Raw genomic sequence first — 11971 nt, forward strand, 5'->3', positions numbered from 1 at the left:
GTTCCCTTTAATCCATCCCTGGCTCTGTTTTTTTTCTTTTTCTTTTCTTCTTCCTGAGATTGCAAGTGAGCGCTAAACTAACCTTACTTTGATTTGATGCGTTTTTGTTATTATGGTTACAATCTTTGATATCAAAGTGTTTGGAGAACCTAAAAACCTCACTCTCAAAAATACACTCTCTACATTGATTGAACAATGCAAAAACCTTAAAGAAATCAAAATAATTCATACCCACATTCTAAAATCTCCAATTTTACACACCAGAGATCAATACTATCTCTTTACCCGTTTACTTTACTTTTGCTCTTTCTCTAATTATGCTTCTTTCAACTATGCCAACAATGTCTTTCACATGATCAAATACCCCGAACTTCGCGTCTACAATATCATGATTAGATCATATGGATGTATAGAAGGAGGTGATGATAGCAATTGTTGTTATAAGGCTTTGATGTTGTATAAGCAAATGCTTAACAAAGGCATTGTGCCGAATAATCTAACTTTTCCTTTTCTTGTAAAGGGTTGTAGTAGGTTGCAATATGGTGGTACTGTTGGTGAAGTTATTCATGCTCATGTGTTAAAGTTTGGATTTTTGAATGATGTTTTTGTTGGGAATTCTTTGATTAGTTTGTTTATGAATTTTGGGTTGTCAAAGAATGCAAGGAAGGTGTTTGATGAAATGTTTGTTAGAGATGTTGTTAGTTGGAACTCGATGGTTGTTGGGTATTTGAGAAATGGTGAAGTTGAGATGGCGTTGAATTTGTTTAGGAAGATGAATGGGAGAAATATTATAACTTGGAATTCGATTATTACAGGTTTGGTTCAAGCCGGCCATGCGAAGGAGTCGCTGGAAATTTTCCATGAAATGCAGTTTTTGAGTGGTGATGATGTGGTTAAACCAGATAAGATTACAATAGCGAGTGTTCTTTCAGCTTGTGCTCTGTTAGGTTCTATAGACCATGGGAAATGGGTGCATGCATATTTAAGAAAAAACGATATTGAATGTGATGTGGTAATTGGAACAGCACTTGTCAATATGTATGGAAAATGTGGAGATGTGCAGCAAGCAATTGAGATCTTTAACGATATGCCTGAGAAGGATGCTTCGGCGTGGACGGCAATGATTTCAGTGTTTGCTCTTCATGGATTTGGTAAGAAGGCTTTTGATTGCTTTTTAGAGATGGAAAAAGCAGGAGTAAAGCCTAATCATGTGACATTTGTTGGACTACTGTCGGCTTGTTCTCATTCTGGTTTGGTAGAGCAAGGTCGCTGTTGCTTTGATGTAATGAAACGTGTTTACTCTATTGAACCACAAATTTATCACTATGCTTGCATGGTTGATATTCTTAGTCGAGCGAGGCTCTTCGATGAAGCACTGTTTCTCATAAGAAGCATGCCAATGAAGCCAGACGTTTATGTATGGGGTGCATTACTTGGAGGCTGTCAGATGCATGGAAATATAAAATTAGGAGAAAAGGTAGCTCATTATTTGATAGATTTGGAGCCTCATAATCATGCTTTCTATATAAATTTATGTGATATATATGTCAAAGCTGGTAAGTACGACGCTGCCAAAAGAATAAGGAATTCAATGAAAGAAAGAGGAATTGAAACAAAAATTCCAGGCTGTAGTATAATTGAAATCAATGGAGTGGTTCAAGAATTTTCGGTTGGTGAAATTCCCATGAAAGAGCTCCCATTGGTCTTAGATAGATTAAGAAATGAGATGAAGATATGAATTCAGTGAGTTACCAAGGGAACTTCTGATGAGAATATCATTAGTTATTTAGCAAAATCTACATTTGATTATTCGACCTCGCAAGTTTTCCGCAGTGTCACATGCCGTTGCATATGAGCTAGGTATGTATGTACTGTCATTTGGTATATCATTGCTGCTTTGTCATTTGTTATTTCTTGATACGGACTTTAGGATGCTTGCTGGGGACATGCAAGGCTAAGTCTTGTTAGATTCAGATTTTATTCATTATGTAAATAGACAAATCTATGAGGTATGGATACCTACGCACTCTTTTATAGAATATGCGTATCAAAGTTTTTTGGATGTTATATTTGGATATTCTATAAACTGTATATGTGCATTCAAAAAATGAAGTTTTAAGAAAAATGAAGCATAGTTTGAAAATTTAATGCATTTTCTTTGCCAATTGAAACCAATTTTTAAGATTGAAGAGACAGTTCAACAGTTGCATATGCGTTGTTCTTGTCCATTGAAACCAATTATTTTTCTTCTGGTGCTTCTGACGATGAATACTGGGTGTCTTTTATTTGATTAATAAAAAAGTATAGTTTCAGTTACAAGTTTTGATCCAATAAGTTGCTTTTGTATAAAAATTTCATGGAATATTTATTGCATTATTTTGGATGGTTTATGATGGAAAGTCACATCCTTTACCTATAATTCATAAGATGCTCTAAAGTACCAGCATTCTCATCGAAGGCGTGTTTGGTGTTCCACACGTTTTGGTGTTTGACACGACATCGACATATGTGATTACATTCAATTAATTATCGCTCTTTTTAATGACAAACGTTAGTCTATTAATTGTTAGGTAAGTTTTCTCCTTTCCAGAATTTGAACGATGGACTTTTAACTCTAGAACTCCTTTAATCCTTCAACTCAAACTAGTTGACTTACCCAACCTTCCTTCAAATTATTATCAATGTCGGTGTCGTTTCTAGTGTATGTGTCGGTGCTTTATAGATAGGATGCAACACCGACATGGTCTTGCATGCATTTAGTTATCTGAGTTCATTTATTATGAATCTCACAATTCATAATAACTATTATTCGCTAAACTACATGTTAATGTTGTATATGTCAAAATATAAAAGTCATTATTGTAACGCCCAAGGCTTACGTGGATGGAGAGTGATCACCGATGCACAAGGCATGGAAATGAGCGGTTCCTAACAGCTTCTCAGCAACCGAATTCACATTGGAACGAGAGGGTTCCCAAGGCCATGTAGGTATGAAATTGTATGGTTGAAGGAAGGCTTATAAGAATTGTTTGGTACTACCTGTACCAACATGATGCATGTTATTTTTGGTAGCTCAAACCATAAGAACTCCAAAGTTAAGCACGTTTGACTTATAGCAATTTTGGGATGAGTGACCCGAGAAGTTTTCCGGAAATCAGTGAGGACAAAACATGCTGAAAAGACTCGTGTTGGTTTGTAGGGTCACTCAGCAATCCTGAATGTCGTCTAAGACGTTTCAAGTGGTATTAGAATAGAACTCTACCACTACGATGTTGTTTAGAGACGAACCAAATGGAAGCTGGTGGGCATGTAACGACCAAGCCATACGAGGACGGGGAGTAATCGTCGGTGCACAAGCCATGGCAATGAGCGGCTCGTGGTAGCTTCTCAGCAGCCAAATTCACATCAAAATGAGAGGGTTCCTAAGGCCATGTAGGTATGAGATTGCATGGTTGAATGAAGACTTGTAAGAATTGTTTCATAGTATCTATACCAACAAGATGAGTCTTCTTTTTCGTAGCCTAAACCATAAGAACTACACAATTAAGTGTGCTTGACTTCAATTTTGGGATGGTGGTCTTCTATGAAGTTTCCCAAAAAGCGTGCGAGTGAAGACAAAACACGATTAGCAATCCCGTTCTTAGCATGAGTCACTACACTAGTATATGGATATTTGTGACTTTCAAATTTAACAAACTCAACAAACAATATTTATATTTTTCAATGACAGCAATAATATAACAAATATAATAAAAATTCTTATCAATTATAATAAAGTCAACCATATAGCATTATTAAGAAAATTTGTTGAAGGGTATAGTTGGAATAACAAAAATGTCAACCCAAAATCCTTCTAGTATAGTTATTTTCTTTACATATAGTATAGATACTCCCTCCGTTTCACAATATTAGTCGTTTAAGGATTGTGCACGATTATTAAGGAAATGTTTAATTGTGTTGATTTCGATGGTAAAATTAGTAGCATTTACTAAAACACCCTTATTAATTGTAGTTAGTGGAGTAGTTAAGTTGGATGAAATTCAATAAATAAGAGTATAATAGTGGGAAAAAATAATAAATGCTGCATTGATATTGTAAAGTAACAATTATTTTGAGAAAAAGAAAAAATGGTAAAGAGACAATAATTGTGAGACGGAGGGAGTAGGTTCTCGTGAGCTTAGCTCAGTTGGTGTGGACAATGCATAAATATGCAAGATCCGGGTTCAAATCCGGGACACCACCAAAAATAAGACGGAGTAAGTAGTATAGAATTATAGATATAGATATTTTTTATTAGAAATAATTAAAAATCTTTCCATCAAATTTTATAAGTATCACAATTTACAGGCTTAATAGCAGTTTTCGCCCCCTAACTTTTACGAAGTTGCGATCTTGACCCCTAAGGAAAAAAAACTACAAAACCGCTCTCTATGTTTTGCAACTGTAGCATTTGGCCTCCCAAGGCCAATTTTTGGTAAAAAAAAATAACATCGATTTTGACCCCTAAGAAAAAAACTACAAAACTACACCCTAAGTTTTGCAACTTTAGCAGTTTTGGCCCTCCAAAGCCAATTTTTGGTAAAAAAATAAAAAATAAAATAACACGTGGCACCTCACTTAGGGTGCCAAGGTGCCACGTCAGCGTAGACCGGGTCAAAATTGGCCTTGGCGCCAAAACTAGCACAAATGCAAAACTTAGGGGGTAGTTTTGTAGTCTTTTCTCCCTACCAAACAATCTGCTGCCACTAGCATCCTCTCCAAGAGATGGAACCCATTGTGGCTCTCCGTCCTCACTCTTGACTTCGATGACCAAAACTTTACAGAATTCTCCACTTTTCTACATTTTGTCTACTCAGTCTTTACCTTGAGAAACATCACGCAGACCATCCAGTCGTTCCGCCTCAAATGTGGTAACTCTTCTGGCTTTAACCCGCATGATGTCAAGAGATTTATTCATGCTGTTGTCCAACGTGGAATTCAGAATCTCGACCTTGAAATGCCCTCTCCGGATCTTAGCTTTAATTTACCTCTTTGTGTGTTCAGTTGCAGTAAGCTCACTGCTCTAAATTTAAAGGAGTTAACAATAAATTATTCTTCCGATTTCAATTTTCCCTTACTCAAAACTCTTCATCTGGATACAATCTCTTTTGGTAGAGATCGTGATTGCTTTCTTAGGCTTCTCAAAGGGTGTCAAATTTTAGAGGATTTGGAAACAAAAGATTTATTGGTGTATACTTCTGGAGGCCATATTGACTTACTCAAAGTGGTCAGTGCAAATATTCTGAACTTAAGTTCAAGCATTCCATTTGATTGCATTCGTAATGCAAAGTTTCTGTCATGGCTTTCAAATAAATTGTTAAATAACAAATATGGCTTATTTCTAATGTTTGTTTTTGTAACTCATGCAGTACATCACAAAAAAGAAATACCAAGTTCCCACCTTTCTTAATTTAACCAACTTGAAGATTGTGTTTCAAGTGACACATAAATATTGGCCTAAGAAGTGGAAGTGGTTAACAGAAGTGCTCCACCACTGTCCTAAGCTTCAGAATCTTACCATTCACGAGGTCGATTCTAAATGATGATAATTTATTTAATTTTACTTCCTTAATTTTGATTTCTTTTTCTAAGAAAATTGTCTGATGTTGACAGGGTTCTAGTGATCGAAATAAAATTGAAGATGTCTATCGGATGGATACACCTATTGTTCCAGAATGTCTTTCATCTCAGCTTAAAACATGTTCCCTTAAAGGTTATAGAGGCGTGAACTGCGACTTTCAGTTTGCAAAGTATATTTTGAAGAATGCAAAAGTATTGCAGATCATGACAATCAATGCCTCTTCTATGGATATAAATATAAAGCACCAAATTCTAATCAAGTTATCTTTGTGTCAAAGGGGATCAACTACATGTAAAATTTCATTCGATTGAGTAAGGTTATGGCATGTTTATTTTAGTTTCTACTTCCTACCATTATAGCATTAGATGTTTTGAAATACATGAACTATGTATCATTACGTCCTTTATGTTAGATATTTTGACTCTATCTCCTTCCAAACCTTTGTGAAATTTCTTTCCTTTCTAACAAGTAACAACTGTTTTTGTTTGAATTATATTGATGTTTATGTTTGAATTATATTGATAGTGATGGAGCTTAAGTAAGTACCATCTTGTTTGTTTTACGAGTAGACTTGGATCCCAAAGATTGCCTGAGAATGTGGCCAATTGGGTTGGAATTCTTTTGCTTTTGAAATTGTGGTGTAATTGCCTGCTCCTGTTGTGATTTTGCTGGGCATGGGTTAGTGGGGTGTGGCTGACCTTTCGTTCAGCTGTGTTTTGTTTGTATGTCCTGGGCGTGATTCTTTGGCTGGGTTTTGGCTTGTTTTTGCTGCGTTTTTTCGGCAGCTTTGGGTAAGAATGTTACGTCTATACATGACGTCAGTGTTGTGTTTTGTTCTGTTCTGTGTGCTTGCTCTGTGTCTTGTGCAGATGTAGCGATAATAAAATTTGGCTGTTAAAACAAATGGAAATCATGTAGATTAAATACAAATTATGTTTCATATGAGAGTGAGAGATACTTGGTTCACGTCACTCAACTGATTCATATGATGCTCTTGTTCATATCATATGACTCAACTTAGGTTATGAGAAATTAACTCAGCTTTATGCTTTTAGTTATCAACTGATTCATAATCCTGCTTGTTTGCTTTGTTCAGTATCAACTAACATAAGCAGTTTCAGATAAGGAGGTTTTTAAAGTCTGAAGAGATAGGACAACAATATCACATAAGTTGAGTTACAATAACAAAAGATTTCTAATAGTATCATATAAGTCTAAAGAGATAGGACAACAGAATCATATATAAGTCTGAAAAGATAGGACAACAAGAGACAAGCACACAAGAAAGAGACTTCTAACAAACAAAGATTACAAATAAATATTGTTTGGTTGAATACTTGATATACAATCAAAGGTGTTCACAAATACAAAATAGTTCATACTATAGACTTACAAAATTTCTAAGATATGAAAGTTTACAAGAAATTCTAAGTGTTTGATGCATAATGAATTTGACAGAGTTTTGGCACTTGTAAAAATGTTGCAGAGTCTTGTGATATCTTCACGTCTTCAATCCTTTATAAAGAGGTTGAAAAGAGACGATGAAGAGTGCCAGCGCATCAAAGAGTCATTTGAGAAGCCTGATCATTGATCATTGATTTGTTGCTTGATTTGGTTAATGTCCTATGAAGGAATGAATTTGAATCATTTCCTTGACAAGGAATTAACCGTTCTTTTCCAATGGAGACACAACTGTAGCCTCATACAATGCACACAAGAATGTTGGATGTAGTGGAGGTAGTGGTCGTACATTGTTGTCCTTTACTGAAAGTGACATCCATTAACCTTCTAACATTTCCAAAAATCACAAAAAGATTTAATTTCAAAATTTTGTTTCTATTGTCTAAGTGTAACTTTAGTTAGATTAGATCTAGTTTAGTTTTATTTTTATCTCTACAATAACCGGGAAAAAAAGGGAAAATTTATTTCAACAAGATAATCGGTCAAATTTATTTTGTAAATATTTTATTTAATTTATTTTTTTTAGATTATGTTCGATTTTTATTTTTATTTTTAGGTTAGATTTGTTTTTGGTCGAAATATTTTAGGATTAGGAGTAGTTTCTAGGGTTAGTTCCCACTACCTTTGCAGTATATATTCCCATCCAAATATCAAACACACAAACCCTCTCATATCTCTCACGCTCACATCTTCAACCCCACAAACCCTAGCTTTGATTGTCCTTCTGATTCTCACTGAAAATGTCTTCGCAGCATTCAATTCCAACTGTTGACAGAGTCAGCGTTTTGCCTGATTCTGTTATCTGCCACATCCTCTCTTTTCTTCCTACCAAAGAATCTGCCGCCACTAGCATCCTCTCCAAGAGATGGAACCCATTGTGGCTCTCCGTCCTCACACTTGACTTCGATGACCAAAACTTCACAGAATTCTCCACTTTTCGACATTTTGTCTACTCAGTCATTGCCTTGAGAAACATCACGCTGCAGACCATCCAGTCGTTCCGCCTCAAATGTGGTAACTCTTCTGGCTTTAACCCGCATGATGTCAAGAGATTTATTCATGCTATTTTCCAACGTGGAATTCAGAATCTCAACCTTGAGATGTCCCCTTTCAAACTTGGCTTTAAGTTACCTCATTGTGTTTTCAGTTGCAGTAACCTCACTGCTCTTAAATTGAAGGGGCTAGCAATAGATTATTCTTGCGATTTCAATTTTCCATTACTCAAAACTCTTCATCTGTATACAATCTCTTTTGGTAGAGATCGTGATTGCTTTCTTAGGCTTCTCAAAGGGTGTCCAATTTTAGAGGATTTGGAAACAAAAGATTTATTGCTTCATTCTTCTAACAGTACTGGAATGTATGTAAGCTTATTCAATGTGGTCAGTGTAAATATTCTGAACTAATGTTCATAATGCAAAGTTTCTATCAATGGCTTTCTAACAAAGTTTTAAAACAGATTTTTCTGATTTCTAATGTTTGTTTTTGTAACTTATGCAGTACTTCATACAAAAGTACGAACTTTCCACCTTTCTTAATTTGACCCACATGAAGATTGTATTTGAACTGACACATAATTGGCCTGGAAAATGGAAGTGGTTAACAAAAGTGCTCCAACATTGTCCTAAGCTTCAGAATCTTACCATTCACGAGGTCTTGTTTCTCGATGCTAAATGATGATAATTTATTTAATTCTACTTCCTTAATAATTTTGATTTCTTGTTCTAAGAAAATTGTCTGATGTTGACAGGGTTCTAGTGATCGAAATAAAATTGAAGATGTCGATTGGATGGATACACCGATTGTTCCAGAATGTTTTTCATCTCAGCTTAAAACATGTTCCCTTATAGGTTATAAAGGCATGAATTGTGACTTTCAGTTTGCAAAATATATTTTGAAGAATGCAAAAGTATTGCAGACAATGACAATCAATGCCTCTCCTGTGGATATAAACATAAAGCACCAAATTCTAATCAAGTTAACTTTGTGTCCAAGGGGCTCAACTACATGTAAAATTTCATTTGATTAAGTAAGGTTAGGGCATGTTTATTTTAGTTTCTACTTCCTACCATATTAGCATGGATGTTCTGAAATACATGAACTATGTATCATTACATCCATTATGTCTACATTATCTCCTTTCAAACCTTTGTGAAATTTCTTTCCTTTCTAACAAGTAACAACTGTTATTGTTCGGCAAATATTATTAAACGCCAACCCCGCAAGACGCAAGGTATGGACGAATAAGATACAGATGATGCCGCATATAAACGGTACACCATAACCACAAATCAAAACCCAAATAAAAACCTCCTCCAAACATCGAAAACCTAAGGCAGTAGCTAATAAACATCACCACCTAAAACAGATTCCTTCAAGAAACAACCACTGAAAAACAGTATCCAAAACCAGTATCGCCACTACTCCTCCCGAAAAAACCCCTCTAAATGAAACACCTTGTCCTTATCACAGGAGTTGAGCCATTATTCTAAAGATCAATCAGCCTCCACCACCTATAAACCTCTGGTCAACCAAGAACACCAAAAAAGCCCAAAACCAAAACTTGAACCAAAGTACTGACTCCCGATCTCGAATCAAAAGCGATCGGCTCACCAGACTACATGACCAAATTAGAAGGGCACCCCAAACCCTCGGTCCACCAGAGAAACACCGTAGTCAGCCAAACAAGATTGTAGCTAGACACCAACTCCCGATCTTGAATCAAAAATAACCGACCCACTAGAATCCAGCACACAAAAATGAGACAGATAACATGTTTTGCAGTGGTGCAAACATCAATCAAAAAGGAACAAATGCTCAGCTCGAAGGACACGCACCCTTAACACACCTTACAACCTAAAGTCAAACGATAGCTAGCGACAATAAAAATGGACATAACAGAAGTGGGCCCAAAGAAATCTCCCACAATAACCAAAACAATCGATGCACCACCACAACCACACAAAACCACCACCACACATCACCATCACCACCACAATTGAAACACCACCACCACCACTGCATCCCCACCACTTACATCACCACCGCGCCTGGAATCTGTTTGTCCTACTCCTGTTGTGATTTTGCTGGGCATGAGTTAGTGGGGTGTGGCTGACCTTTTTTTCAGCTGTGTTTTGTTTGTATGTCCTGTTTGATTCTTTGGCTGGGTTTTGGCGTGTTTTTGCTGCGTTTTTTCTACAGCTTTGAGTTCGGATGTTCCGTCTATACACGGCGTCCATGTTGTGTTTTGTTTTGTTCTGTTTTGTGTGCTTGCTCTTTGCGTCTCGTGCAGATGTAGCCGTAATAAAATATTGGCTGTTAAAAAAAATGGAAATCATGTAGATTAATTAACTCAATTATTAACATTATTATCGAGTAAAATTAAAGAACGTTGAATTTTTTGGCTCATATGTTATGGATAATGGAAATGTTTTTCACTGTGCTTTTATTTCATTATTTTGATATTAGACCTTTCTTGTTGTGTTAACTTTATTAAAATACTTGTGTGTGTACAATGCAAATGTGTTCCCATTAGATTGAATCTTGTAAGATTGACAATTGAAGCAACAAAGAATTGAAAACTACGTAAGAAATTGCAACAAACACAAACAGACAGTAGAGAATCTGAATATGATTTTCCTCGAAAAGAAATTTTGAATCTGATTGTTTTTTTGAATTATATTTTTAGATGATCCAATCACCTAAACCAAACCAAAACGTATATCATCAGTTTAGTTTGGTTTGTTTCTGCTTCAAAAAAATTGATTAAAATTGAATCAAATCGAACCATGTAGATTTTGTCGGTTTTAATATTCTATTGATTTCTTTTTTTTCCATCAATTTCTAGAGATATCAGCAAGGAACAGAAAGTAAAGTTCCATGTAAATTTATTATTTTTAATTAAAAAATGAGCATTTGATTTTGATTTAAGGACGATCAACAACTCTATTCTCTTTGAATTTTGTTGCCTTTTCAATGAATGGAACAATAAATAATCTGAAACTCTTGATATTATAATCATATTCAATATTATAAATTTCTTGATGTGTATAATATGATTATGATCATGCACATTTCACAAACACAATATAGCACAAGGTGCACCAATATAACAACAACACATTTATTTCCTCAAAAGCTCGTTACAAACAATTTAAAAGGCAAAGTAGCCAGCTGCGGCGACAGCAACAACAGCGGAGACTTTCAAAGAAGAAGCACCACTAGCTGCACCAGGGCCGGAAACAGGAGGGACAACGTCAACAACCACTGGGGATTGGGCAGGAGGTGAATCAGAAAAGGTGGTAGGAGCCTCTGAGGTTTTTGGCGATTCTGCTTCTGCAACTGGTGCTGATGCCTTTGGTGATGAAGCTGGGGCTTCAGCGGCCATAGCCACGCCAACAATGACAACAAAGATGAGCGCGAGAACGAATACCTTTGAAGCCATTGTTGTTATTGTGTTATTGTTGTTGTGTTTGTGTTGTTAGTATTTCTCTAATAAAACAATATTAGAGAAAATACTAACAAGAATGAATGTGGTGAATTGGTTTGAGTGGGGAATGCCGTTTTATAAGGTTACGATTGTGAGAGAAATTAGGGAAATTGCTGCATATATAGTTAATTTGTTCAAATAATTAAGCTTTGTCAATCAATGCTCTCTTTTTTTGTGCGGTTAAACGGGGCCTAAGCCCTGCCAGTCATTTTTTTATCTCTCCAACATAGGTCCTGCAATGCATGCATGACTAAAGAGTAAGAAAATTGCTTTTTTGACATTAAGAACTTCCTATTAACACATGGAAAATATGACTTTGTCCTCAGAGGTAGTTAACTACCGTTGGATGATCGGGCAGCAGTTAACTATCGTTGAGGTCAGCACCGCTATAGCCAGCAGTAGTT

General features: G+C 35.9%; 3 protein-coding genes and 1 pseudogene across 3 annotated transcripts; 3 read left to right on the plus strand and 1 right to left on the minus strand.

The window, feature by feature from the left end:
* LOC11435540 (pentatricopeptide repeat-containing protein At5g66520) lies at positions 1–5544 on the plus strand. Its single transcript, XM_003622227.4, has 2 exons — positions 1–1860; positions 5409–5544. Exon 1 carries the CDS (start codon positions 113–115, stop codon positions 1736–1738), a length of 1626 nt encoding a protein of 541 aa, XP_003622275.1. The 5' UTR covers positions 1–112; the 3' UTR covers positions 1739–1860; positions 5409–5544.
* On the plus strand, positions 4600–9296 carry LOC120576793 (F-box/FBD/LRR-repeat protein At4g26340-like; annotated as a pseudogene).
* LOC11432164 (F-box/LRR-repeat protein At4g14103) lies at positions 7610–8523 on the plus strand. Its single transcript, XM_024770058.2, has one exon. The coding sequence runs from the start codon at positions 7822–7824 to the stop codon at positions 8482–8484; it is 663 nt and encodes a 220-aa protein (XP_024625826.1). The 5' UTR covers positions 7610–7821; the 3' UTR covers positions 8485–8523.
* A 1935-nt stretch (positions 9297–11231) lies between the features above and the next one.
* On the minus strand, positions 11232–11522 carry LOC11438372 (classical arabinogalactan protein 11). The gene has a single exon (XM_003622231.2). It carries the CDS (start codon positions 11520–11522, stop codon positions 11232–11234), a length of 291 nt encoding a protein of 96 aa, XP_003622279.1.
* Between the last annotated feature and the right edge of the window lie 449 nt (positions 11523–11971).

Source organism: Medicago truncatula, chromosome 7, assembly GCF_003473485.1.
Source record: "Medicago truncatula cultivar Jemalong A17 chromosome 7, MtrunA17r5.0-ANR, whole genome shotgun sequence".
NCBI lineage: Eukaryota > Viridiplantae > Streptophyta > Magnoliopsida > Fabales > Fabaceae > Medicago > Medicago truncatula.